The sequence below is a fragment of the Letharia columbiana genome, assembly GCF_014066305.1.
Source record: "Letharia columbiana isolate WasteWater2 chromosome Unknown Sc0000011_s2, whole genome shotgun sequence".
Classification (NCBI taxonomy): Eukaryota; Fungi; Ascomycota; class Lecanoromycetes; order Lecanorales; family Parmeliaceae; genus Letharia; species Letharia columbiana.
In genome coordinates, this window is record NW_023501049.1 from 755,862 (window position 1) to 783,176 (window position 27,315).

Consider the following 27,315-nt stretch of genomic DNA (forward strand, 5'->3'; position numbering starts at 1 on the left):
CTGCGCCTGGACCCGGGAATAAGCCTAGTGGATAGATATGAGCTGTTCAATCGCGCAACCTGAGTCCCCCCCCACACTACAGCGTCGTGTATGGAATAACCAGTCATGAAACTGGGCTGAAATAAATCTACTTTTGAGAGGATTGTTTATACTACTCCACCACAGGGAAATGCGTGGTTCATAAAACGTTCATTAATCTATTAGGCCAAGGTCTATGGCTTCCCCGAGAAGTCCCCACCATAACGCCGAATCCCGTGCATCGCTAAATGAGAGTGTCTATTGTTCTTCCTTTTTGTGGCCCCAACTCTGACAGTGTATCTTCACATCCACAGCGTACTCTCTCACAGCCTACTTAAGCCATATCCTTAGGAGGGACGGTCTTACTACGACGCCAGAGGCATACGCTGCACATGGCGGAGAAGGCGAAAAGGATGCTGAGATCTATTAGAGATTATGATGGGCGACGACAATGTAAGAGGTACATACCAAAGAGCAATGCTTAAGCCCCAGACAGCTTTCATCTCATAGCATGTGGTCTTGCTCGCACCAATCCAGTTGCTGTACACAACCTTTCCACCTTGCTTGTTGAAAGTGTCTTTGACCTGGGAGCTCAGCTGAGATGCCGATTCAGCGACACTGGAGGTGCCGACGACTTGGCAATTCAGATACGAAAGGGGCTTGCCAACGACGATAGCGACAACAGATAAGGCGATGAGCATCAGACCATCCATACCAGTGTTGATAAGGTATGGAAGGATGTTGTCAATGTGCAGGATGACAGTGATTGCGCAGTAGAGGATCGCGATGCAAGTCTACATTGCAGACGTCAGCTTTGGAAACTCCAAGGTGCAATGAGATACCCACCACGCTGAGGGTGCCGACAAGTTCCTCTGACGGAGAGTTGTTTTGCGAGACCATTTCCGAGATGAAGTTCGCAGCCATGCCAATGCAGCCGAGGAGACTAATTACTTGAAGCAAGCGGACAATCTTGAACGTTGCTCCAAGAGCACCGTAGTCGGGTCCAGCCATGTCGAGAAATTGCGGGTTTGACTGGAGAGGAAAGGTAAAACAAGCGTGTGATTATGCCGGGATAAAGAGATCGTAGACTGAATCGGTGCTGACGTAGCGATTGGCCGTAATCTGTTGCAATGAGCGTCTTAAGGAAATAGACAGAGGCAAGGAAATCACGAGAGATGAGATGCTTTGAGGAAATCCGTAAGAGACTGTGGTTCAGATGTAGAAGAAATGTAGCGAGGTATCTCGCCCTTCTTAAGTACCAAGAGAATACAGCCTCCAGCCTCTTCGATGTCCGACCAACGCTCTCGCTTCACAATGTTTCTAAAGATGTCTCTTTTTCATTATCAGGCAGTTTCACGCTTGCTCGATAATAGTGCGTCTCAGCCAATAGTCGAACAATCTCTAAATGAGGCTTCTCGGATCTTACCGAGGTGGGCGCTTAGCAGAAACTCAGGGCATTGGCCGACTGGATGGCGACAAGAAACCGACCACTGAGGTCGCAGAAGCTGCTTGATGAGCTTATAGGCAGAAACACGATCAATAACGAGAAGTAGATCTGTGGCTTTCTTTGGCCTTACACAGGCAAGAATAGAAAAGGGCACCATGGAACGGATCGTTTCAATCTTTTCCCAAGCAGACGTTACGCTGGAGATATTTCTGTCCTCGCCAGTGACGGCGTCAAGACCAGACAATTGTAATAATATTAGCACATTGGATTTTGAGACATGACTAGGCCGAGTTGATGGTCGATCCATGCAGAGATAGCGACGGCCAACAAATGCACTACGCGACAAGACGAGGATTTAAGTTTTGCTCAGAGCAGTGGTCTGAAAGCAAAACACCAATGTATCCGTACTGGCTGCGCAAGACTTACCAACTCTTGAGTTATCGAATGAAATTCATGAGACGGTGAATGGTGGGGGAGAATTACCAGGTATATACCACCTTGATCTAGCCGCATTGGGAAGTTTCAGCCTTCTTAGGTGTACGAATAAACAAAGTGTGTGTGTGGGAAAGCGGTCGTACGCTTTCAAGCCTACAACTAGTATAAGTTACTGTTTAGTGACGGACTACTAGTGATCACCTTTTGGTCTAGTCGTAACGAGCATAACCCTCCCTTCACAAAGTGGCGGTGCAGGTACCATAGGTTAGAGGTATTTAACTCGCAATAATTTCGATTCTTATTGGCACTGGTACAATGGTGTTGCGGTGTTTCTTATTTTCTACCATAATCCTTCTTGACGTCTCTCCAAGAGAGAAACTGACGAAGATGCACCTCAGCATGAGCCGGGTTAGTTATCAAGGCGAGCAGCGAGAGCGTGCGCTCAAGCTCCGCCTCTGAGATAATTCGAAAGGCCTCAAGACAGTTTATCGATCAGATTTTGGTTCGGCTTGCATCATGGCCGCATGAGACTATGCTTCAGGACAAGGATATGTCATTAACCGGACTGCTTGCTTCTCAGCACGAACCTCAGTTCTTGGACTGTCTCCAATTGTCTAAATCACTGCAAATGCTTCACCTGCAACGTGCCACTGTGATGATAGCCGACAAAATCCGAGATGCAGAGCACTTGACGAACCGATGGTCTGTTGAGAAGGAACAAGAGATTGCAGCGTGTATTACGCCGAGAAAGGCAAGGCCCTCATGGCAGAGTACAAGACCAAGCAAGAAACATGAGAAAAAGGAAGAGAGTCCAGGGCAGCGGAGGCGGCTGCTCGTCCAGCAAATCGTGCAGAGCGTAAGACTCTCTAGGAGGCCAACAACGCTGCCCGAGAAGAGCGGGGGATGTCTTAATCAGCTAGGCTGCTCGCGTTGTGCCATTTTGGTTAGAAGGGTTCCTTGTTTACCAGGCATGGCATGCCACTCAAACGACATGCCCCTCAAACAAAGACCCCGTCGGAATAAATGGTGCCTCTGACTGCTTGAAGCACGTACCGTATGTTGACCTGCTGGAACACACAGAAGGCCGGCGGACCGTTTTTACCTCTTTACAAACAATGACTTTTGTGGTCGCAGATCCTACTTAACGCTGCCAACGCAATGTTAACAAACATAAGCTAGTCCGAGTGTAGAATGTACAACCGTTATCTAATCGCAGCTTAGTCGCCGTTGCGGGGATCCGAGAAGCTGTGGAGAGAGGAGATCCTTAGATATCTCCCTCTTCTACATGTTCCATTATCGAGGTATGTGAATAACCCGAACTGGTCGTAGCACCCAAGATGCTGCCGCCTTTCGATTACTTCGAGCATCGCCGAGCATGGTAGGCCTCCAACAGCACTTGGATAACAGCAAGCTAATCACCTCTCAGCCAACGGAAACAGCTTGAACGATCGACCCGTATCGCCAATCTACCTCCCTCATACCATAGTCCTATCTCATCTCAGGACCATGAAATACTGGACAAGCCCATTGAGACCATTGTCCAAGATGTCCACAAGCAAGTCCTCAAACCGATTGACATCCTTCGAACCTACGGCAAAGTCGCCATACAGGCACACGAGAAGATCAATTGCCTCACAGAAGTCATGCTGCCTGAAGCAGAGTCGTGGGCAGAGAACGAGGTCAATTTGAAAGGCCCGTTAGCGGGCATACCTATATCTTTGAAAGACTCAATAGCGGTTCGCGGCTTCGATGTCAGCGTAGGATATTCGCGCAATACAGGCAAACCTTACGCTGAGGATGGTAGTTTGGTCAAGATACTGAAAGCTGCTGGTCAACATTCCTTGCCGTTCTTCATTGGCTCGGCCTGATACAGTCTCTAGGAGCCGTGCCCTACGTCAAAACCAACCTACCGACTACGCTTCTCTCCTTCGAATCTTCCAACGACGTATGGGGCCGCTGCCTCAATCCACACAACCCAAAGTACTCCCCGGGAGGATCTACGGGCGGCGAATCTGCTCTTCTCGCCTACGGTGGTGGCCGTATCGGCATTGGCTCTGACGTTGCAGGCTCAGTACGAGTGCCTGCACACTTTTCTGGTATATACTCGTTAAGATGTAGCACGGGACGTTGGCCGAAAATGGGCATGAATACGAGTATGCCTGGACAAGAGGGTATACCAAGCGTGTTCAGCCCCATGGCAAGGACGCTGGAAGATCTAGTCTACTTCTCGAGGAGTCTGATTGGGATGAAGCCGTGGCTGTGGGATCACACTGTACATCCCATTGAGTGGCGGAAGGATGAAGAACGGAGAGTGAAAGAGACCAAGAAGTTTAAGATCGGCATTATGAGGACAGATGGTAAGACGAACAGATCAGAATCTGTCCGCCCAAAAGCTTTCTGCTAAGCCATTTCAAGGCGTTGTCGACCCATCCCCGGCCTGCGCCCGCGCACTCGAACGCACCGTATCTGCTCTCTCTTCCCAAGGCCACACCCTCGTCGACATCTCCCCACCCTCCCCGTACACCGCTCTCCTCATCGGCTCCCAGCTTCTCAATTCCGACGGCTGCAAAATGTTCCTCTCCTTTTTCCGGACCGGCGAAACCAACGACCCGGGCGCTCGTCAAATGTCACTGTATATGAAGATGCCGCGGCCTTTCAAATACCTCTACTACTTCTGGGTCAAGTATGTAACGCGCGACAGTGTGTGGGCAGGTTTATTGGAAAACTGGAATGAGAAGAGCGCTTACGAGCAGTGGAAATGGGTATCAAAGCGAGAGGCTTACAAGGCGTGCTGGCATGAATGGTGGAAAGGGGAGGAATTGGATTTTATGTTGACGCCGGTAAATGCGACGCCGGCGGTGCCGCATTGCGGGATGAAGGAGGCGGTAAGTAGTTGTGGGTATACGTTTTTATTCAATTTGGTGAGGGCTCTTTCATGCTGGAACGCTTCAGACACGGCGTATTGATGACCGAGACAGCTTGATTACACCTGCGGTGTCATGCCCATCACCCACGTAAACAAAGTGCTCGACAAGCTACCAGCAACTTTCCAGTTCAACAAACTAAATGGCGTTGCTCAAGGTGCATATCGGCATTACGACGCTGAAAAGATGCACGGGCTGCCAGTAGCGATCCAGGTGGTCGGTCAAAGATTGCAAGAAGAGAAAGTGCTAGCGATCATGGAAAGAATCGAAGAGGCATTGGTGGAAACAGGTGGCAAGTACGACCTCTTAAAGATAGAGTAAGTAGCGAACTATGTGAGCATTGTGGTCTCACAAGCAACGATGAACCATGTTTGAAACCAAAGTCCAAAATACTCGCTACCCAGTCATGATTGTCGACAAACACCCCCGAGACACTCACCAACGCCCACTAGCGTCACCCTTGCCGTCTTCAAAACCTATTATATTCCCTACCATTCTCGCCAAGGGTTCGATGCTGGCGGGGCCAGAAACCCCAACTTGGAATAGCGCGTCCCCGCGTCGCCGTCGTGACGGGGTCGATCCGCCGATTGTAATTTCCGGTTCCCGGGTGGGTGACGGGGAGCGGAAGGACTTCGAGTGGAATATCCGGCGCGGTAGAGATTACTACTCTGGAAGCCGGGGTGATTGTGCAAGCATGGTTTCCTTGTCTTGTGTGGTAGTCAGTGTGGGTGATGATGGGGAGAGAAAGGGGATTTCCGGGTCTGAATCGCTTGCAGGGAGGGTTGATGAGGTAGGTGAGACATCGCGGACGGGATGGTATGGGCGGCGAATGCGAGATACCGAGACTCTTAGTCGACTAATTTGCTTTCGAGGTAAGTTCTATCGGCTTGGTGTCTCTGTCTGAGGGACCCCTTGTTGGAAGCTTTCATCTCCGACACTTACAGTTGATCGTGTTGAGAATGGACTTGGAGCATTGAATTTCCAAGCCTCGGCATCTATCAGGTTCTACAGCGGATAGAGTAGGGCGACTTCCAACCCACAGAAGATACCCCTACGATTGGTGGTAGTTTGCATACGGCTCCGATTGACAAGGAGTCCACTGGTAATGGTTGAGTAACCCCACGTGTACGAGAGAAGGGTGTAGTCGCCCAACTGGAAACGATTGCGGCGCGCCTGCGATCGTTGGTGCACATCATGTGCTGCGTGCAAAAGTGGAATTTTGAATCGCTGGAGGAATTATATTGCTGGCTGGATGCCGTACTGGACGCGGAAAGCTAACGACGGAATCGTCCCAAGCGATGGGTGTGTTGGCGAGAAGGTCTTTTCGAATCAAGGAGTACCATGTAGCCATTGCTGTCACATTCTTCTCTTCCAGTTGCCATCTTCAAGGTTGACTGTCACTCGCATACTGGGATCGACGTTAGAAGCTGCCAATATGCGTGGTGGAAATCGAGAACCTTTGGGAAAGCCATTCTTGACTGACTGTCCGATAAGGTCAAGCTCGAGCCGAAAGCATGGTAATCACTGGCTTGAAACCATTATATTCGAAAGCAGCATTCCTGCTGTTCGCTAGAATGTATGCCATACGCCAACAGGACTTCCTGATTACGTCTTTTTCTGCTGCTTCAGCCACGACATCAGGGTTGCAATTTCATCTGGAGGTCTCAGAAAACAGGAGAGGACAAGATTGGGGAGTAAGATTCGACGGTGGTGACAGCGGCGACAATGAAAAACCCATAATCATAACGACGACGAGATACAAAATGAGGATTGGATGAACCATGTCATAATGTATACACGTCAGCAGCGAGAACGGAGAGAACGCCCACAGCGTTATGCGCGAATTACCGACCTCCAGCGGCCACGAAACCTCAGAGTATCGCACGACAATCAAGGCTGCCTCTGTGTTGGACGATGACTTTCACGACATTTACGGACTTGCTGATGCCTACCATGTGCCTGCTCGTGTCTGCCTTATGGGCGCATTGTGAAGAGTACAGCAACCTCTGGAGGCCATTGAATCCCTCGGCTACAAAGCAAGTTTGTGATGAAACAGACCATGGTTACCGCCCTTACGGTTGAACTACCGTGGAAATGGGGGCTTCACGAATAGAAGATCAGAGAGAAGTTGACGGTGAGATTCAAGTTTCAAACGTGCAAGCCATATCCCGGATTGATCTTAGCACTACCGAAGTGAGTCGGTCCCGATCCAGAATCCCGCAGCGGTTGAGATGATGGGGGTACCCCTATGGCACGGTGAGGCACGGGGGTAAGCATAGGGGCATGGCCCCAACATTCTTGGACAATCCTGGGTAAGCTTCAATATTTTGATGTGTCTCTGTGTCAAGACGTGTTCAAGCGGGTTGTATCTCCTGAACTCATGAAGATGGTAAAGGGTAAAATATGATAGGAAGATAGGAGAGGTCAGGAAAATAGTTTAGAGTAAAGTACACTTTGTTTATTGCGAGATTGAGCTGACGAATCTCAAAATAGTGCAAAAGGCGGGCCGCATGCCAAGCAAAACATAAAACATAAAACGTTATCCACGCCTCTTACGTTGACTCCCTACTTTTCAACCCCAATCTTTTCCTTCTAATCTTTCCTTCTAATCTTCTACTTAGACCTTACCCAACTACTTTATTTCTCTCGGGGAGCCATAAGCTTTTATCAAGCGTCGCAGTTGCGGCCCAAGAGGTAGAGGTTCTCGTTATGGGGTTCAATAGTATATTGATTATTGGTAGCCTAGAAACTAATCTCTAAGGAACACCAAACTCCGCGGCATGCGAGGTAGATCTATGTCTGCCAAGCCCCTAAGCATAAGGGGCACGTCATTGAAACTGGACCCTGAAAGGGCTGAAAGGGACCCCTGACGTAGCACATGCGATGTTGGCGCGTTGGCGCAAGCAGCGCGCATTCCTACGTTAAAGTAGAAAGCTCCACTTACCTGCATCTACGCCTTGCACGGGCTCTCCTGTACGTCACACCTGACGGCAATCGCATGTTCCCTACTGCTGCCTCATCCGGGATATCGATCAGGGGTTGGCCGGCCCCCAACACGGCCTGCAAGCATGTGGCCCATTCCCCGACTGCTATCCTCCATTGTGCCCCCATATTAGTCGGAACGGACGTGTTCCTGATCCTCGATGTCAAAAGTCAAACGTGATTTCAACGTCATACTTGCTGTCCGCAGTCTTTTGGCGGTTTCAGCTGGTTGCCTCCTAGATTGAAACGAAGCATCCAACTTTCTTGACGCTCAATGCCAGTTAAGTGTCGGCCGGTATTTCCCCAAACAATATTTCAGAGTACCCGTTTTGACGACTTAATTCTCGGAAATTGAAGTACTACCAGTGGGTTGCTCTGAAGTCTTCTTTGCCTGTCTGAAAAGTTTCATTTGCTCTGCCTCTTTGTCGAAGGACGAATTGCATTCCCTAAAATTTGTACAAAATCCTACCTGTTTCCCAGTCTCCAAATTCGGCAGTCGCTTGCTATTCCTCTCTTTCTCTTTCTCGCTGATTTATATTGTCCGCATCTGTTACTCGCTCCCCACCGTATGAAGAAGTCATCTTTCTCTTTTTTAGTTGATCATGTACCTGTTCAAGTGCCTTGCAGGGCTATCTGCTGTACTTCTAGGTGTCGCTGCTCTTCCGCAACCCATACCTGCGCCCACACCGGCCGCACTATACGATATAGTCGAAAGAGCACCGGAGCCAACGCTTGAACCGAGGCAAGGTGCTGGCTGTATTTTCCAGACGTGCGTAATGGGTCTGATGGTCAAGACTGCATCAAGCTAACAAGACACAGCACTACGTTAGCCGCAACTCCAACAAGCACCATAACAGATTGCGTCTGTGGCAGTACTTTAATAGCGGGTATCAATTTTGCCGTTTCGGGCACTGCGACAACATCCTATTGTGCCACTGGGACAGCACCACCTACGGGATTCACTCAAGTCCCGTATGGTCCCGGTGCTCCTGCCTGGGCAACAGACCTTGATCCTGCTGCACCTTGTGCCGATCCCACAATTCCGGACGCCTCTTGCTGGGAGGCTCTCGACGTAAGTGTTCACCAGCATCATCTTTCGAAAGGATTCTCGTGTATCTGACATTCTGACCTAGTTGACGGGATACATCAACTGGTGGTGGCCAGCCAATAACGCTTCTTGCGGTACACTGGGCTTCGCTGATTGTTACTATGCTCGCGCGATCCCAAAGTACTCGCCGTCAACTTGCGCTCAGATCAATGAAGATTCCGGATGTCGAGAACCGGCCTGGGGAGATTTCCAAGGACTATGGAATGCGCAACGAGCATTTTACGTGGCTTGGAACATCTGGAATCTCAACGGTCTTTTTGCCAACTATTACCAAGCGATCTTCAATGCTCAGAGTACTGTGACCAACGAGTTACAAACTATCATCGATACCATCGACCCAGTGCAAACGGTTAACGCTGCACTCGATGACATCTTGACCGCGCTGACTGTCGGCTTGGCCTTTATCCCCGGATTCGGAGGCGCCCTCATCAAAGGCATCATCATTGCCGCACAACAAGCCCCCGGTGTAGCCAAATACATCTTCCCTACCGGCACCTCCGACTCAGAGACCTTTGACTTCAAGCAAATCAGCGCGAGTCTCGGCACCCTAGTCACCCAATTCAAAACCAACTACGTGGCCGCCCTCGCTGAAGCCGAAAACGACCTCACCAGCTTCCTCGCCTTCGTCGAGAATACCCCCCTGTCGGGCGAAATCCCCGACCTCAACTCAGTAGTCGATCAATGCCTCACCTCTCTCTACACCTACGTCATATCGCAAGCCTACCAAGTCAGCAACGTCATCATCACCCGCCAGATCGACACCGATGTCAACGCCCTCTCCAGCAACGGCACTGCTCTCAACTGGGACACGGGCTGCGGCAAGGGTTACGGCCAGTACGGCGAGTGCTCGACCTTCTGGTACGACCCGGCCACCAGCATCACCTACGCGCTCTACGATACGCAGACCCAGACCAAGGACTTCAACACCGAGTACCAGTATTTCTTCAACGGGTACTCGACCGGCGAGATCCTTCTCAAAGGCGCCGACCTCTGCGCGCAGGCGTCGCACTCGACGCAGGGCAGTCAGGCCATCGTGGATACTTCGCCCGGCGGCTCGACGACGTACTGCCTGAGCAACATGCAAGTCTGCACCTGGGATCTGACCGAGATCAACACGCAGCCCAATCCATTCACGGACTGTGCGTCGAAAGTCGCGCCCAAGTTTTACGGCCAGGCGTGTTCGGACGGGACGGGAGACTTTGGCGGAGGCGCGGCGCCGGTTTGCTATTTGGGGTGGGGTCTGCTGGATAATCAGAATTACAAGAATTCGGACCATGAGTTCTGCGTCGCGTATGGCGGTGGATGATCGGTTCGGGGTCTCCCCTTGGCCCGTTCTGGGGTGGTCTGCAAGCTGGGAGTTTCCGGAGTCCCGTGAATATCATCTCTTTGCGTGCGATTGGCATGTCGGACACTCAATTTTGAAAGGGCGCTCTTGCGTTCCGTTTGCGCTCTTGGATTCCAGGGCTGTATTTATCCGATGAACGGCGTACATATCAAACGAACACTTTTTCAAACCGCAAGCCCGTAAGTAATCTTGTTACATCGATGTCGTCGCAAAAGAGTTTGAAGCAAACCGTAGCGACCCTTTTCCATTCATACAGAGTTTAGAGAGGGGTTCGGCCCGACGCCCCAAGAAAACTCTACGCTGCACCAGCCCAGGATCTGCGGGAGAAAGTGAAAGGTATCATATCCGTATAAATACGGCAGGGTCCAACGCCGTCAACAACGTCACCCCTCCCCACCGGGCCCCAAGTAGAGTACCTGCCCGACGTCAACTACGGCGGCGACGGGCCCCTCCCCTTTCCTCGTCACCCGCGGCATCAGCACCCAACGACCTCCGCCTCCTCCACGCCGCCACGCCCGAACAGCCTTTCCCGGAGCCCAAAGGTGTCGGATCTACCGGTACTATACCGGCATCCGGCGCACCTCCACCGGAACAGCCGTTCCTGCTCCCCGGAATCCGCATCCACGAGCGCGGATTCCGAGGTGATGGATACCTTTATCTGAGTCGGAGCCCGGCGAGCTTTCGGACGCATACGGTACGGGGTCGGTTGTCAAGTTTTTGAGGAGGAGGGGGGGGGTGGGGGACGGTGAGGTTTAGGGGAAGGTGATGGTGGTCGATGGGGTCGTGGAGTGGAATCTGGGGGGGGGGGGGAGATGGAGGTGGTGGTGAGGGTTTTGTGAGAGTGAGGGAGGAGGAGAGGGTGGGAGGGTTGCGGGAGGATTTCGGCCATCACCCGGACGGAAGAGGGGAGGGAGGTGGGAGGTGGAATTGGAGAAAAGGGGCGGTGGGGAAGAACAGTTGGTAACAGTGACCAGACATGAACAAGTCTCCCCAACCCGAAACCGAAACCGACCGTCCACGCCTCGAGCTCCCCACAAAGGGCCACGCACCGAAAAAGCATCCCCGTCCCCGAAACGAGACGACCGACGTCCCCAAGACCGCGGAAGTGGTGCTCCGACGGAAAACGAATTCGACAATTCCGACGACCGACCCTCTGCGTGGTAACGTTACGATCTCGCCGCGCTCTACCTAGAGTACCGTTCAGGCGGATCGTCGAAGGATGGAGCCGATTGTTCCTAAAAAGATCGAGGCCAAGGCACACAGATGGTGCGGGAGCCGGAAGCGGTGGTCCACGGAGGACTTGGCGGTAGGGGTGGTGAGGGCTTGGGGATCGGATTGATGGAGGAAAGACGGAGATTCGGATGCCGTGTGTCGCAGCGAAGAGAGAGAGAGAGAGAGCCCAGGTTAGGCGGGGCGGTTTGAGTAGCGCTCGGAATCTGCGCTGAGACTCTGCGGCGAGCAAGGCTGGTCATCCTCAGCAAGAAGGAGCTAGCGTGGCAGGTAAAGGGAAGATAATCATTGGTACGGTATGCACGGTGTGATTAGGGTATCACCAATATCATATGCTTTTCTCTAATAGTACAATGAATGCTGCTTACGCACGTAAACGCTCCACCCAATGCCGCTGAGCAATTCAAGACAGTCGAAGCCGTACCCCGAGTATACTATAGTACAAGTGCGCTCAAAGTCCTATTTACAAAAACCACTTGGTTGGTGAAGATAGAGCACATCACCTCCTCCGGTGCCCAAGCTCTTTCCCCTTCTTCGACTTTTTCTTGTTCTTATCCACAGGTGGCTGCACGGGAATATCTTCGAACTCCCATTCCATAAACCGTAACATGAAATCATCGCATGACGGCACTTCTTCCTCAGCCACCTGTGACAGCATGTCAGCAGGATTTGCTAAGCCGGAATCCGCAGCTTCCATGGTTGTGGTCCTCTCCACATCGTCGTTTTGCAAGGGTCTTGGTGGAGGCATCATCTCGCCCGGAGTAGCTGGCCCTGGGGTCTTGGGCGTCGCGGGCCCTTTTTCGTCGAATTCAGTTGCCTCGTTGGCGATTTCTTTTTCCGCCTCCTGTGCTGCGGCAATGTCTTCTTGGTCCTCGACAGCTTCGAACACTCGGCCAGTACCACGACCACGACCAAGCACACGGTCCATAGCTGCATTAGCATCGGCATCACGGTCATCGAGATCTTCATCGCCAATCATGTCCTTGACGCTCATGTTGTTGAAGTAGTCTGTTGTGAACTCTCCCTCTTGAATAACGACATCATCGAGCATGCGCTTCTGATTGGCTTTTCTGAGGATGTTGGCCTCGATGGTGTACTCACTCACAAGTCGATAGATATGGACGTCTCTCGTCTGACCAATACGATGACATCGGTCTTGACATTGCTTGTCCATTGCTGGGTTCCAATCCAAATCATAGAAGATGACAGTATCTGCGCCAGTCAAATTAATCCCTATACCACCCGACCGTGAGGACAGGATGAATGCTAGGATGCGGTCGTCACGGTTGAATCGTTCTGTCAAGACTTGCCGCTGTTCGACTTTAGTTGCCCCATCAAGACGGAGGTAACGGTGACCATGAATGTTGAGGAACTGCTCAAGAATGTCAAGCACTTTCGTCATCTGAGTAAAAATAAGAGCACGATGACCACCAGCTTGAAGAGTGCGAAGCAGAGTGTCGAGCCGCTGGAGTTTGCCGCAGTCGTATTGAAGGAGGCGCTTGTCCGGAAAAGCGATGGAGAGGTGCATGCGAGCTTCATGGAAAGGATCTTGGGGGCAGACCTCCTTTGCAGATTGGACGACCTCTACGCCTTTGCCGCATAGGGTTAAAGGTGCCATATCAGTAGCGACAACGGAAGGCGTCACGCAAGCAAACTTTTGTACAGTCGTTTCGAGAGCCTTGGCGCGTTCAGGCATAGTCAAGACCATCTCCTGCAAGGCAGGTGACATCCGCGAATACCACTCCGATAGTTGAGCTCTTCGCTCCGGCATAGGGGGATGTGGTAGAGTCTTGGTACCAAATCGGAGCCGCTCGATCTTGTCGCGACTGTACAGAGGACGCCGTTGGCTTCGGAGGCTTGTAAGGTAGGCAGCTTGCCTAAGTCTTTCGTACGTATCATACTTAGCAGTGCTCGCGTAACTGGCAAGAGTGCTCTTGACCGAGGTGGCATCGAAAGGAACGTTATGATCCATGCGTGCCCACTGTTGGCTTGAAAATTGCCTGAAAGCTCCAAGAGCTCCGACTCTCTGTCTTTGGATGGTCTCAAGAGCCGAGAACTCTTCGTTTGCGCCTGGAAGCAGATTGATTGTGTTCAAATCAACAACACTGACGGGGTCATCCTGAAGCAATCGTCGCCGAACAAGGAGTTCCTTGATCTCGAAGTCTGCAATGGCTGACTTTGGCATTGCAAATGAAGTGGTAATTTGCCGGGTCTCGAAAAGATCGGGATGATTGCAGACCTTGCGAAGCTGCATTAACGCGTTCATGATCGAAAAGGTGTTTCCCGAAGCTAGCGTCTCACGTGTCTGGGCTCGAGACATGAAGCCATCGTACAGATATCGCTGACGCTTGGACAATTTGCAATAGACCACGTGCTCATACTTTCCAGGCATTTGCTTCTCAACATCTGCTTTCAGCCGCCGAAGGAGGAAAGGTCTTAAGACCCTGTGAAGCTTGGCGACAATAGCTCTGGCATCATCGTCCATCACATCCCTTCCGTGTTCGAGGATCTGCTCCACTGGTTTTCTGAACCACTCTGTAAACTCCTGCAGATCTGCAAACCCTCCGATACCGGTTTCGGCACTGTCGGCAGGCATAAGAAAGAAAAGCAATGACCACAACTCTGTCAGATTGTTTTGCAGAGGAGTCCCTGTCAGTAAAAGCCGAGCTCGAGTCCGGAACGTCAAGAGAGTCTGCCAACGCAGCGATTGGAAGTTCTTGATGTTGTGAGCTTCGTCGAGGATCATGTAATGCCACGCCTTTTTCTTGAAGATCTGCTGATCATTCGTAATCAGAGTATACGACGTGATCCAAACATTCCACTTCTCATTATCGAGCCACCCCTGACGCTTCTTCCTTCGCTCTTCCTGAGTACCATAGTAGGTTATGATTTTGAAGCCCGGAAGAAATTTCTTGAATTCCATCTCCCAGTTGAGCATGACGCTTGTCGGCACGACAATCAAATGTGGACCCCAAACCTCGTGCTCAACCGCAAGATGTGCAAGCAATGCAATGGTTTGTATCGTTTTCCCAAGACCCATCTCATCCGCCAGAATGCCATTCGTACCAGCGGCATAGAGCCCAGCAAGCCAGTCAAGGCCGAAATGCTGATATTCTCTAAGTGTACCTCGAAGCAGAGATGGTATAGGCGTCTTCGACGGATTGTTTGACATGGGTGTTGTTGGCAACGAAGTATCCTGGACCAACGATCTGAAGTCCTGAGACGGAGGAAGCTTTTCTTCGGCTGCTTTTGAGATGGTCAATTCGTTATTTGCGCCTGTCGTAGCTTCAGTCTCGCGTCCAGGCCGAGTAATACTCAGGGCACTTTTGTCGCGGACTTCCGTATACGGTTCTTCACTCGTAGTAGCAGACGGTGTTGGGCCCTGCGTGGCATCTGGGATGAGAGACACTTCCTCGGCCTCGTCTTCAGATGCCTCGTCATCGTCTCGAGATGCGTCGTGTTTTTCTTCATCAACTGACTCCACATCGGGCTGCAGCTGTTTCTTCGAAAAGAAACCAAGCAAACCGGCTGGCTCTTCATCTGCGCTCTGTTCGTCACCACTTTCATCCTCATCCGAAGATTCATCGCTGTCACTCATGTCGTCGTCCATGTCTGTGCTCTCGTCGCTGTCATCCATCAAAGCATCATCAACTTCATCCAACGCGACAGGACTGTGAGGAGGCTCCTCATGGGTCAAATCAGGTGCTGAGGAAGGTTCGTCGGTTTCGATTGCAGGATCTGACTTCGTCTCATCGGGAGCCTGGCCGTCGCTAGGACTATCGGTACTTACGTGGTCTCCGCTCGGTTGCTTCGAGTCTAAAGGCTGACTTTCCTTGAGGCTTGGGACTGTCGCGTATTTCTGACGCAGCTCCTCCTGGGTAAGACCTGCGTCATCATCCACAGCAATTTGATCTTCGTCACTGTCAGATTGACTGGTCGACATATTGACTTCATCTTCGCTATCTCCTTCTGGTCCGGAACCTGATCCTTCACCACCGCTCGCATTATCGCCACCAGACTCCTCGTCGCTGCCACGAGAAGTGCGGCGAGTTCTTTGTTTCATCATATAGCCTTCCGACTTGTCTATTACTTCATTCAACGCTTCTTTTCCCAGACGCTCTTGCTCTTCTTGCCATTTTTGAAGCCGGTTTGCCTCCACGATCTCAGTGACCATGGCCCACTTTTTCTTCAAGTCTTCTCTGATCTGTTGCCAGACCTCCTTTGCCGCGTCGTATTGCTCCTGGCAAACCTCTTCCTCTGTCTTAGGTTGTCCTTGCTTCCAGGTTTTGTATTTTTCTAGCTCTCTGCGCTGAACGAAATCGGCTACCATACGGGCACACTCCTTTGCATTTCTGCGGTGTTTGGCATTTTCTTGACCCAACAATTTCTGGAAGTATACTGCATGTGCGACAAGACGGTCATGGTGGGTGTACTGCCGAGGCGGCGGGTCGAACTTCTCCGGCTTGTATAATGAACACCGATCTTCACTGAGTAGGCCCCCCGGATTCGCAGCTTCGTTGATGCGGGTCCTCAAGTGCGCTTCCTCAGAAGCAGACCGCTCGGTCATCGCAGGATCTGGGTCTCCAATCTCAAGCCCTAGTCTGCCTTCTTTCTCAAACCACTCTTTGAACGAGTCATAATTCCGTTGTGGAAGCACATGTCCAGGATGCTGTACGTTCACCGTCGGCATGCGAACCGTGAGACTCAATCGTTGAAACCGTTGGTTGGGGTCTACTTCGACAAGCTCTTCCACCTCCTCGTTATCTCCTGTTTCTTCTTCGTTGGTATGCCAACCGTTAATAGTTGGCCCTTGTGTTCTGCTCGGTGTTGTTCCAGCCTCAGAGCGGCGGGCTGCTCGGCGAGTTTGATGGGGGTTCGATGGTTGAGGTGAGTGAGACGGTATGGGAGATTCCGGAGGCGGTTGTATCTTTTTCTTATGAGATCGTTTGGGCGGCGGGGGTGCATCATCGGAGTTTGTAGCATTCGCCGGCTGACTGCTTTTCATTGGCGGTCTACCAACAGTGTTGACGGCGGGCTTACCAGCCGATTGGGGTCGCTTGGCATTGCTGGGCGTCTGTGTTTGTGTTGGGGCAGGTGTAGTCAAGGGTGAAACTTTGTAGGCACCTCCATATTTACTACTGCTGATAGGAGAGCCCTGGTTGATGGCAGCACGCGTTTTCCGTTTATTCGCTTGTGGGAGGAGTTCGACAGGCACATAGTTTGTACGAGACGACTTTCGTCTGCCTTCTTCCACGAATGATGTGGGTCCCTCGACTGCGATTTTCTTCCAGGGTGGTGAGATGGGCCGTGATCCTGGCGCGGATTTCTTCCCCGTTGGGGGATCTGTGAGCTTCCGCTTTTTGTTTGGAGGTGCATCAATGCCCTTGTCCTCTCCATGCGGGGTATCTCCATTTTCTAAGAAGGCTTCAGCATTCACATGCGAGAGTTGTTCAGTCAAAGTTTGAGGTGGTGGTGTCGAATGATCAAGTCCATTGGGCTGATGGTTGACGTGGTTTGAAGCGTCGCCGTTTTCCAGCGGCGCCTCGGTTTGCATTTCTGGCGTGAGATGACCAAATCATCAATCCTTACTCGACGACCCCCCAAAACATCCATGAAAACGCATCCAATTTTTGTGATTGGTACGTCAAATGAAAGCTTGATGTGAGACCATTTCACTGGTGGAATTTGAAAGAGACCACGGTCCTGGGTGGTTGTGTAGAGGCGAAAGAAAAATGTGCTGTATGATGTGCCTAATGTTAATCAGAAATTTGGGCGACTCGCGCTCGGATATTTCGACCCCAGCACTTTCGATCGCGCCTTACCCGATCAAGCCAGCTAATCTTGGCACTTACCTCACCTTCACTCGTAACTTCCCAGCTGTCTCAAATTTCGAGTGAGGCATTGCGCGACAGTGCAACCACTTCCAAGGTAGGTCCCGCTTTGGTACGCCTGGGTTAAGAGTGTTAATCGAGTGTAGATGCTCTCTCGACGCCTCGCAACAGCGCGACCTCTAACCCATCTCCTCCGCAACCCCGTCACCTACCGCCCACAAATCCGCTACCTATCCCAAGCCGACATCGAAGACCCTAACATGAACGGTGGCTACATCAACCCCCCTGCGATTCCCCGTCAGTTCCGTGATCCCTACGCCGACTGGTGGGATAAGCAAGAACGGCGCAACTACGGCGAGCCTGTACATGAGGACAATGATATCCTTGGCGTATTCTCTCCAGAAGAGTATACACATTTTAAGCCTGGGTGGGGGGCTGTTTGTTTGGGCATTTTCGTCGCGACGTTTTTGGGGTTGGTGACTGTGGTGGGAGTGTATTATCCTGATATGCCGGCAGTGAGGAGGGGTTATGAGGGGGGTTTAGATCGGGAATTGGGCGGTGAAGGTGCTGTGCTGGTAAGTAAACACTCTTGACATGGTTAGTGATGCGTGATGGCTAAAGAGAGTGTAGGCGAGGACAGAGGATGGGGTTGATTGAGGGTGAGGTAGGACGATTGAAACTGCGTTCCGAGGTGGACGTGTCATTGTACATATGAGCTGCAATTTCCGGGCAGAAATATCATAAATTTTTAAGTCTTGAAAGCTGTTTGACATTTGCTTATATCCTATAATGACGTCTATGACAAGTGTGCGCGCCATTGTTATGCTATGCTATGCTCAACAAGGCCGAAAGGATGAACGCCTCCGGACCTCTCGACATGACCCTTAGATACCCAGGGTATCACCATACACCGCCGCCCACATGATTCTAGAACCAGACACCGACCAAGACTCGCTAGGACTAAGCACACAACGTTATATCTTAACGTCTGGGTAAATTTCCCATCATCCTCCCTCCTCCCGCCAACAGACTCTGCCGTACGATTTGTTCCGCGGCTGCCGCTGCGGCAAGCCTCTCCTTTTGTCTGCTTCGATCCTTCAAGTATCTTTCCGCCTCTGGTCTCATCCTTAGTATCCTGAGTATCATGTCATCGTTAGGGTCTGCCTGAGCCTCCTTCCACTTTTCCTGTTTCGCCTTCTTCATAGTACCCAAATTCCGTGAGTGCATGACACTTTTCGATCTTCGCGTTGAGGGCAAACCCACGAGGCCGGCGGCACCACCGAAAGCGTGGGAGGAGGCAGCCACAGGGGCCGAAAGACGGTTGTTGCGTTGATTTTGTTGACGAGCAGCAGTGGCGGAGGCCATACGCTCGGAGGTGCGAATCAAAGACTCGGTAGCCTCGAAGTAGAAGAAATTTAGTGTTTTGATATCGAAATATTTGGGAGATTGGAGGACGTTGAGTGGGACACCATTCGCTTCGCGGGTCTCTTCGTCTACGGCATGGAAAAAGTCGAAAAGGTATTGTAACCATTTGAAGACAATGTCGAGCTCTTGTTGGCTCAGTTGGCGCTGTTGAGAGGGTTTGTCGGATAGTGGAGGTACTAGCAGGGTCTCTAGTGTGACCAGGACTTCTTTCCAGAGTCTTGTCATGACCGCTACCATTGAGGCACTGGTCAACGTCTGGTTCATGATGGCGAAATTGTCATCAAAGTATGCAAAAAGCGGTTTCAATGCGTTGGTGACTTCGGCTTCGCTTGGTGGCTGGGTCGTTTGAGGTTGTTTGTTTCGATTGAAGTAGCTTGATACTGAGGACATTGTTATACCTTTCGAGAGTAGACTGCGCAAAGCACGCCGTGAGAGACAGTGGTTGATGTATGCAGATAGCTGCACATGTGTCAGCACTTTCTTGGTCTGTAAGGACCCGACGTACCTTGTCTGTGATCTTCCTCGTCATGTCCCTCTCAGTCCGCTTCAGCGTCCTGAAGGCTTTACCGAAGTAGAATTGAATGTCATCACGTTCACCCTCCATACTTACTCGTAGCAGAATACGACCCTGGCTGTCAAGATCCAGCCAGTACTCTCTAGGCAGAAAGTCACCAAAGTGCGATGGGTCCAGCTTGAGAGAAGCTCGGCCAACGCAGTTGTGGTCACCCATGGCGTCCCAATCCCAGACCGTAGCGATTATGTTCAGTGGGCCTTGCGTCGTGATATCTACCGTCTCATCCCACCGCGGGTTCAAGTTGCGATATATGATCCTTGTCTTGGCCAGGCGTTTTTGATACTCGTCACCGAGCACGACATAGGGGTCGCTGTAACCGCCAACATCGCAAGCCTTGAGATCTTCCGCCTCAACTATTTTGATAGTGAAGACATAGTTATTGACCTTCTTCTGGCGTTGAGTGACCGGAGGTGCATGGCTCTGAATGACAGCGGCGCACGCATCCACGTTGACCTCGTGCTCCAATTTGTCAAGCTGGGCAGTGGCAAAGTCGATGTTGTTGAGCTTCACAAAGGACTAAGAGCCAATGTTAGCACCGCAAGGTCTAACTTCGAAGAATATCCACTAACCTCCGGGAAGAAGTTGAATGGCTCGATCTTCTCTTTGTTGTTCCAGGCATCCTTTGCCAGCGAAAGCCATTTTTCCTGGGTACTTTGATTCCTTGCTGCTTCTTGCTCGGGAGTCAATCGGTCCATCTCTTTGCTAAACTTTTGCTCAAGCACTTCGCAATATCTTGCCACTCCCGCACCAACGACTTTAGCTAATGCGGTCATAAATTTTGCGTATTGAAGATCGTCGTCCCAGTTGAGCTGGACTATCCGGTCTATCGTTTGGTTGAAGGAGCTGAAGATGTCGATGACTGAAAGACTATGCCGCTGGTCCTCAGTCGGTATCTCATTCTTCTCTGTTCGTACCCGAAAATTGTCTTGCTTGATTGCTTGGTTCACCCAGTCAAGGATCGAAGACTCCGTCATACGAATCCAGCGCCACACAAACTCCGCGAGGTCTCCCTCAATGTGGAACGCGAATGGAACGCTAATCACTCATTAAAAGGATCCTAGATGGCTGCTGGAAACCTGGCTGGACTCACTTTGGAAGACACTCGCCGTGAATCCGCCGGATCTCAACCAACTCTCCGTATAATTGGAAGCCATCCTCAATAGGTACTTCCTCACTCCTTTCCATGGCAAGGTCCAATATTCGTTTGATAATGTCGCGAGCGTCTTCCGCATAAAGGGGTAGAATCGTCCCAACCAGAGCGGTCAACGGATTCACCCTGGAGTTCCATGTAAGCAAGGTCTCATACAGAAGGTAAAGACGACACGTACCCCATAATTTCGGGGTTCTTGCGATACCGCTTCTGTATCCTTTGAGCCAATGCAACGACCATCTTGCCTAATTCAATCACATGGAAAAATTCCCAGCTATGCTGATCATTTGGGACTTCCTTTTGAAGGAAGGCTCTATACATCTCATGCGCCTTGCCTTGTAATCCCTGGTAAAGTTGGTCTCTATAGACGTCGAGATCTTCCTGGGTTTTCGAGAAGCCGGGGTCATCATAGATATGATGTTCTAGAACGTAGACGACAGGCCCTACGCTCGGCGGCTTCGGCTCGTAACAATGTTGCAGGACATCGTACAAGTCTCGTAATAAAGCCACATGCAAAGCGCTAAGGATTTGCTGGTTGAGCACAGTGTCTGTCAAGAGCCATTTCGGTCGGTCAAATAGAACCGACGACATGGAATTCGATTGTTTGCGGTTTTCCGGAGGTGGCTCCTTGATAAAATTGAAAGCAGCATCCAGGGTACCAAGTGTGATCTCCTGATCAACAAATTTCTCATGAACAACATCTAGGAAAAGGATGATTTTAGAAACGTAGGGTACGCGCCAACGAACACAGATCTCGTTCAGCAGTTCCGTAGACTGCTTCGAAAGCAGCTTGGCTGGCGGCGGATCGCTGCTACCTGACGTTGAGGCTTGCAGGTCTTTGTCGTTCAAGTCATAGGCTAAGGCCTGGGCCACAATGAAGCGATAGTAGCCCCTTGAGTCCGATGGCATGAAGGTAAAGGTCTTATCGTCGTCGGGCGATGACTCCGGGCTTTGGCTACGAGAGCTCAGGTTAGTCATGTCCACTGGCTGGTCGATGACGTAGGATGAAGCCTCAGAATAATCGGAGGTCCTCCGATCTGGATGCTGAAGGTCAGACGCGTCTGAGCCATTGGCCCTGTGGCTGAATTGGGGCAGATTTCCCGTCGTGCTCTTTGCCAACTCCGGATTAGATTGCATTATCGACAACATCAGCTGGGAAATATCATGTGTTTCTCCCTTTTTCCATTGTTCATAAGCTTCATCAAGGTCGAAGTCATCGCTGCGTAAAGTCTTCCGAGAATTGAGATTTAAGAGCGTCTGGTATGTTTTCAAATCCTGTAGCGCCGCTTTCTCTGTCCATACCGACCTATATTTGTTGATATCAGACTGCACCATAGTGTTTCTGAGACCGAATATTTTGGCAACCAGTTGTACAAGCGGCATGTCCTTGACATCGTAGCTTAGAGGAACTTCTACCTCAATGGTTGTGCCTCCAATAGCGCCGTTCCTTGTTGGTGCTGCTGCTAGGTCTTGGTCGTGCGCCAGTAATTTGCTTTCCAGGGTGGCTAGTCGACTTGTAAGGTCTGGCCGATCTCTGACCCAGTCATGATCCTTCAGCACCAGGCTGACTAGACGGACAAAAAGAGCAAGGTGTCGGTCAACCATCAGCTTCCACGCATCATCTCCCTGCTGCTTGCCCTTCGATAACTCTTTCGTTGCATTAGAGAAGAAGATGAGTACCAGGTCCTCAACTCGTCTATCCTTTTCCATTCGTTTCCTGAAGCTTGGCTCCGAGAAGGCGTTGAAAAAGGCAGCGAACGTCCTTTTGACAGCAGCATCATTGTATTCCGGTCTCTTCTCCTTTGCCATCAAGACCCCTGTCAGGCGCTTCTCGAGCTCCGCCATGAAGCCATGAGGGAACTTGGTGCTCTTGGAGTCCCGCACCAGACTGAAATCCTTCATTAAATCATTTATAGAGGTAGAAGAACGCTGCACCGGCGCTTGTGGTGCCGGTACATGCTGAGTTCGCCTAGCTCGAGGCTGTAGGAGGTATGCAAGGTAGGCTACTCGTAGAGCGTATAGGTAGGCATCGTTGTGGCTTATGGCCCGCTTGCTGGAGTAGGAGTCGCTGCGAGCGGGTTGCCCATTCTGCAGGCTGTTAAAGCGCTTATTGATTCCTCGAGACTGTGTGGAAGATGTAGACATCGAGGGCTCAAGGGCTTCGTCCACGATCTCGGGGTTGCTGTTGACCAAGCTCCGGACCAGCGTGAGGGTTCAACATAGATCCTCAAAAAAATGCAAGTTTATAAAAGTAGGTTCGTCAATATGTGAACTTCTGAAACGCTGATAATAGTCTCGAGATAGTCGTTAAGCGTCAAAAGCATGTCTTGTGTGAGAGGCGACTGGCCAATGACGCCCTTGGTTTCAGGATCCGGCTCAATCTTGGCGACGCGCTAAGGGGCCGGGGCTAAGAAAGTAAATTCCACGTATCAACGACCAGCTTGTTGGCTTCGACCTTTCCTCTATGATTGGGATGAGCTTGGTCCTCGAAAAGATCTAGACGGTGGAGCTCTGTTTTCTCGGACCATTTGAGAAGTTGTAGAATGTTCCAAGCAAAGAGTGTCAGGAAAACAAACACAAGAGCGATAGTGACCAGCGAGCACTTTCAGCGGATCTACATCTACATACCAATGTACAAAGGGTTTCATGACTCGAGGTTCCAATGTTCAGAAGCAATACTGGCTTTTGAGCTCACTGGAACTCTACGGAGACTGTGTGTCCAGCTCAAAGCTGTACTTTCAGAATGTCAACATCGGCCTCTTGATTACAGGAGCCTTTCGGTAGACTTGCGATGCCTTTGACACTGATTAGGTCGTCTGTATCACGCTGAGCCTGACATATATATGAACGAACTACTGCCGGGCACGTCCATGACAAAACAAGATGCGAGCTTTAATAGGTCAAATGGTCAGGAGGTAGGCTCGTCTTCACCCTGCCGAGAGGCTCAGGCATTACCGAGGCTAGCCAATACAATTAATCAGGCATGGGTACATAGACCCAATACTTATGAGGCGCAAGCTGTTACAGCCGAACCCATTAATGTAGTTTGCGATGTCAGCCCTGCGGACCTTGCCATCGCTGCATTGCTAGGCTACACTCAAACAGGCCAAGGTGATATATACAAGCATTCCCTGCCCCATTTCATTGCCTCCTCCTTTTCCTTCACGGACGAAACCTCCTCCTGCGACAGAGACCGCCTCTTTCACAGCACCAGAAGCCCCAAAGTTCGGTAACCCCAGCGGCTTACCTTTGAATCACCATGGTCTACGATACTATTGATTCCTATCGCCTAAACCAGTCAATCGTCGAAGGCTATTTGAGAAGGCTATTCGGCAACTACAAGTTCTATGTCGAGGTAAGTTATCCCTATGTGGACGTTGTATTAGGGATAGCTGACCGCGACCTCTAGCACGTCAACGACACCTATAGGTTCTGGATTGCAAGACCTTTATCAAGCGTGAGTCTCCCCAGACAGTCATGAGACTGAGAGCCTTACAGGACGAAAGTCTGAAAAAAAGGAAATTATTGCGCTGCGAATTCAAGACGACTGATGCGCAATGTGGGCGAGGCAACAAGGCGCAGGAGGCAGGAGGCAGGAAGCAGGAAGCAGCGGTGCCAATGGCAGTGCAGTCTAAGGGAAATGCGCTCACTCGGAATCCGGTAAAAGGCGTTCTGCTGCGGTTAGTCAGTCGAGTGCATACGCTAGCTACATCTCGGCATGTCGGGCGTCAATTTTACACGTTTGGCGGGGCTGTCTAGTAACCAGGGAATACCATTATTGTCATTCTCGTTCATCCCTTACGTCTTGCCTGTCATCAATGCCCAGATTAGCCTTGTTTTCAACAACAGGCCGCAGGCACTTAAAATCCATATCGAACTTACCTCCTTACTTGTCGTACTCTAAAATAACGCCTTGAGATGGACATCCAAGACATTGCACAGACGCCCGCATCGGCGCATGCTGATATACCGAAGCTGTTTTCCTAGCCGTGTAGCCGTTCAAGGACACGATTGATGAGGCAGTGCCTCAATTTGGAAGATAAAGAGCCCAGAGTCGCCTTCCTTGATACACCTTCAAGAGACAGTGCAATGGAGCAATTGGCCACCTCGTGTCGCGACGCCAGGTCCTATCCACAGAACTTGATCCGCCCCAATACGTACGAATACAACTTGACCGCGTACTACCAGCGGCTGAATGAACGAGAAGATAGTCTGTTTCAGAACGACGCTGAGGCGGCATTGGATCTCTGGGAGCTCGATGCACAGGCCACGGGTGCGTTAGCAAAGCTCGAGCTGAATCCACGAGTCCCCAATAACGGCTTCGAATCTGATCAACCCCAGCATTCTGGCCTTCACGTATAGGCTATGTAGACGAGCTGAGAAAGCACCTTCGGGTTGGATGTCCTCCCGAACGCGAAGATCCGCGGTGCAGATATGTGTAAGTGTACTCACACTCGAATCCAACGATTTTCCGAAGCTCAATTACTTGCTTCCAGGTTTGTGCACGCACCACATTCGCGGGCAAGCTTGAAAGTAACTCGGGATATGCTCACTCTGGTGTTTACATATCACCAGGTTCTGCCACAGTTCTTAGACTTTTTGTTCCCTTTTGGTAATCAGCAATACGCCGAAGGGTTTCACTTCAGCGGCTTCAAATACGAAAATCGATTTTCGGAGGTTGACAGTGGGTTGAAGATACCTGACCTCGGATGGTCGGGGCGCAACTTTCAATTTTGCTATAATCTGAAATCGATAGAGCGGTCGAGAGGCCAACCGGAGTGGCCATGGTCTATCCGCCAATCGGCTTTGTATCACTCATTCGACGTTGAGAATGGCCGGACGAACTGGATAGTGATAAAAGGAGATCAATTATTGAAGAAGCGGATCAAATTAGCAACTGGATCTCGGGGTCTTCCAGAAACCTCGTGCTTTGATACAGTCGACCGTGCGTTTGCATCATCCCTCGCTGTCCATATTATTATGTGCGAATGGTCTGGAGAGAATTGGCGTTGGTTCATCAACTTCCTAGAGGAAGCACTTCAGACTACAACCCGTCCAACGCTGTCGGCAATGGTTGACCCTTTTCCCAGCTCGATGGCTAATGAGGAGCCACTCGGACACTCCATGCTGGCACAGTGTGCAAAATCTTGTACCGATATTACTTTAGCTGACCCAGTCTTACGAGGACCGCCTGCACAAGCGTACCATCTAAAAGGTCGATCAACTTCGAATTGCAAGACAATGTCGGATATGGACCTAGCATCGCAGGAGTTGGACACTCTCCAACCACAAGTCACAACTAGCCACCCAGATTTCTCTTTTAGTGATTTGCAGAGAATACAATTCATTCAGGAGAAGGTCAACGAGACTCTGTTGGTACTTAAAGTCAACGTCGATGTCCTTACAGAGCTGAGACAATATTACCACTCCATTTGCGAATCTGATGGATGGCCGCGCGACCTAATTTTAAAGTGCAAAGGGGACATTTTCCGGTTTGAGACACGCGTTGTAGCTGTGGAGAAAGATCTTCGAATGCAACAATCAAGAACTGAAACACTGCTACGCCTGCTCGCTGACAGGAAGAGCCTGGTATGTCGTGTTCGTTAGTTGTCTGATGTGAGTAAACTGATCTCCTGCAGCTATATGGCATCTTAGAGTATCGAAATATGGAAGCTAGCAAAACACTCGCTCGAAGAGCCAATCAAAACATGGAAGCTAGTAAGATCCTTGCAGGCAAAGCTCATGAATCTACGCGCAATATGGAAGTTATTACACGCGAGATGCATGTAATTGCACAGAAAACAAAACAAGAAACGGTCTCGATGAGAATAATTACTCTCGTTACCTTGTTCTTCCTCCCAGGCACCTATATATCGGTAAGTGGTTGATCTTCTTCCCAACATCTAGCTGATGGCCATGCAGACACTCATGAGCACCGATATATTTAAAGCAACAAATACAGGCCAATTCGGTAACACTGTCCAGCTAGGAGCTCTAAGACTGTACATTGCGATCAGCTTGCCCCTTGTAGTGGTCACCATGTTGGCCTGGTACGGCGTCTATTGGTGGGAAACCCGGAAAGAAAAGCTGCGTATGCAGAGAACCGCACTCAAGTCGCATGTCTAGCGGCGGAGGAAGTCAGAGGGTTCGTGCGATCAATTGGCCAATGAGGCTATTACCTATTCGGTTCCGTCGAAGTTCTGGAGCACTAAGAAGGTCAAGAATGTCAGATGGAGCCGGGATTAGAATTGGACAAGTCGAAGGATGCCAAAGACCTACTTATTAACATTGTGTCACTTCCTAGAGATATCCAACTGCATGAAATGGTCATAGCGTAGGGCGCAGCATCAAAAGAAGTGATCGTAGGGTAAATTCGCCACAGTGGGACTGGGGGGTTAATGAGTTACATGAGATGCCCTTGTTTCATAGCCCTGTCGGTACCCCTGCAAAGGGTAGGAGACAGGTGTCCACTACGAGCTATATAGCCACCTGTTTTTCACCTGTCAATGTGCAGGTCTATGCCATAGGCATGGGAGTTTTCTTGCCCATGGGTACGAGAGATATGCCTGTTCAGGCCTCTATTTGGGCCTAATCAGACTTGCTATCCCCGGCGTGAGACGGCCCATCCACTATCTACACTCTATGTGGGCCCCTATGCGTGCATTGATGCGTGTTTTTCATGAATGGGACAACTAATAGCTACAAAAGGCAGAAATGCACGACCTCATGCCCGCTCATGTCTGCCTCGGGCCCTTGGGATTGCTCGGCAGCAAGCAAAGTGGCTGTGTCGAGGTCAGTCGCAATGCCAAAGGTTTTTTGCAGCATCAGCGACAGTCGAAGTCTAAG

The 27,315-nt window shown here is 50.7% G+C and overlaps 9 protein-coding genes across 9 annotated transcripts; 6 read left to right on the plus strand and 3 right to left on the minus strand.

The window, feature by feature from the left end:
• Positions 1-352: 352 nt before the first annotated feature.
• Positions 353-1,029, minus strand: HO173_004415 (uncharacterized protein; the record flags this gene model as incomplete). The annotated part of the gene is made up of 3 exons (XM_037306339.1): positions 353-434; positions 487-812; positions 865-1,029. 3 exons carry the CDS (start codon positions 1,027-1,029, stop codon positions 353-355), a joined length of 573 nt encoding a protein of 190 aa, XP_037166849.1.
• Positions 1,030-2,432: 1,403 nt separating this feature from the next.
• HO173_004416 (uncharacterized protein) lies at positions 2,433-3,019 on the plus strand (the record flags this gene model as incomplete). The annotated part of the gene is made up of 2 exons (XM_037306340.1): positions 2,433-2,756; positions 2,981-3,019. The coding sequence occupies 2 exons, from the start codon at positions 2,433-2,435 to the stop codon at positions 3,017-3,019; spliced, it is 363 nt and encodes a 120-aa protein (XP_037166850.1).
• A 218-nt stretch (positions 3,020-3,237) lies between these two features.
• On the plus strand, positions 3,238-5,145 carry HO173_004417 (uncharacterized protein; the record flags this gene model as incomplete). Its single annotated transcript, XM_037306341.1, has 5 exons — positions 3,238-3,278; positions 3,327-3,730; positions 3,781-4,257; positions 4,316-4,821; positions 4,879-5,145. The coding sequence occupies 5 exons, from the start codon at positions 3,238-3,240 to the stop codon at positions 5,143-5,145; spliced, it is 1,695 nt and encodes a 564-aa protein (XP_037166851.1).
• A 3,263-nt stretch (positions 5,146-8,408) lies between these two features.
• On the plus strand, positions 8,409-10,220 carry HO173_004418 (uncharacterized protein; the record flags this gene model as incomplete). Its single annotated transcript, XM_037306342.1, has 3 exons — positions 8,409-8,575; positions 8,626-8,878; positions 8,940-10,220. 3 exons carry the CDS (start codon positions 8,409-8,411, stop codon positions 10,218-10,220), a joined length of 1,701 nt encoding a protein of 566 aa, XP_037166852.1.
• A 465-nt stretch (positions 10,221-10,685) lies between these two features.
• Positions 10,686-17,043, minus strand: HO173_004419 (uncharacterized protein; the record flags this gene model as incomplete). The annotated part of the gene is made up of 2 exons (XM_037306343.1): positions 10,686-10,911; positions 11,993-17,043. The coding sequence occupies 2 exons, from the start codon at positions 17,041-17,043 to the stop codon at positions 10,686-10,688; spliced, it is 5,277 nt and encodes a 1,758-aa protein (XP_037166853.1).
• A 423-nt stretch (positions 17,044-17,466) lies between these two features.
• On the plus strand, positions 17,467-17,977 carry HO173_004420 (uncharacterized protein; the record flags this gene model as incomplete). The annotated part of the gene is made up of 2 exons (XM_037306344.1): positions 17,467-17,895; positions 17,951-17,977. 2 exons carry the CDS (start codon positions 17,467-17,469, stop codon positions 17,975-17,977), a joined length of 456 nt encoding a protein of 151 aa, XP_037166854.1.
• Positions 17,978-18,301: 324 nt separating this feature from the next.
• Positions 18,302-22,614, minus strand: HO173_004421 (uncharacterized protein; the record flags this gene model as incomplete). Its single annotated transcript, XM_037306345.1, has 5 exons — positions 18,302-19,204; positions 19,251-19,835; positions 19,889-20,354; positions 20,410-20,595; positions 20,648-22,614. The coding sequence occupies 5 exons, from the start codon at positions 22,612-22,614 to the stop codon at positions 18,302-18,304; spliced, it is 4,107 nt and encodes a 1,368-aa protein (XP_037166855.1).
• Positions 22,615-23,728: 1,114 nt separating this feature from the next.
• Positions 23,729-24,020, plus strand: HO173_004422 (uncharacterized protein; the record flags this gene model as incomplete). The annotated part of the gene is made up of 3 exons (XM_037306346.1): positions 23,729-23,824; positions 23,879-23,926; positions 23,976-24,020. The coding sequence occupies 3 exons, from the start codon at positions 23,729-23,731 to the stop codon at positions 24,018-24,020; spliced, it is 189 nt and encodes a 62-aa protein (XP_037166856.1).
• Positions 24,021-24,483: 463 nt separating this feature from the next.
• On the plus strand, positions 24,484-26,595 carry HO173_004423 (uncharacterized protein; the record flags this gene model as incomplete). The annotated part of the gene is made up of 5 exons (XM_037306347.1): positions 24,484-24,742; positions 24,811-24,907; positions 24,966-26,058; positions 26,109-26,345; positions 26,392-26,595. 5 exons carry the CDS (start codon positions 24,484-24,486, stop codon positions 26,593-26,595), a joined length of 1,890 nt encoding a protein of 629 aa, XP_037166857.1.
• Positions 26,596-27,315: the final 720 nt, after the last annotated feature.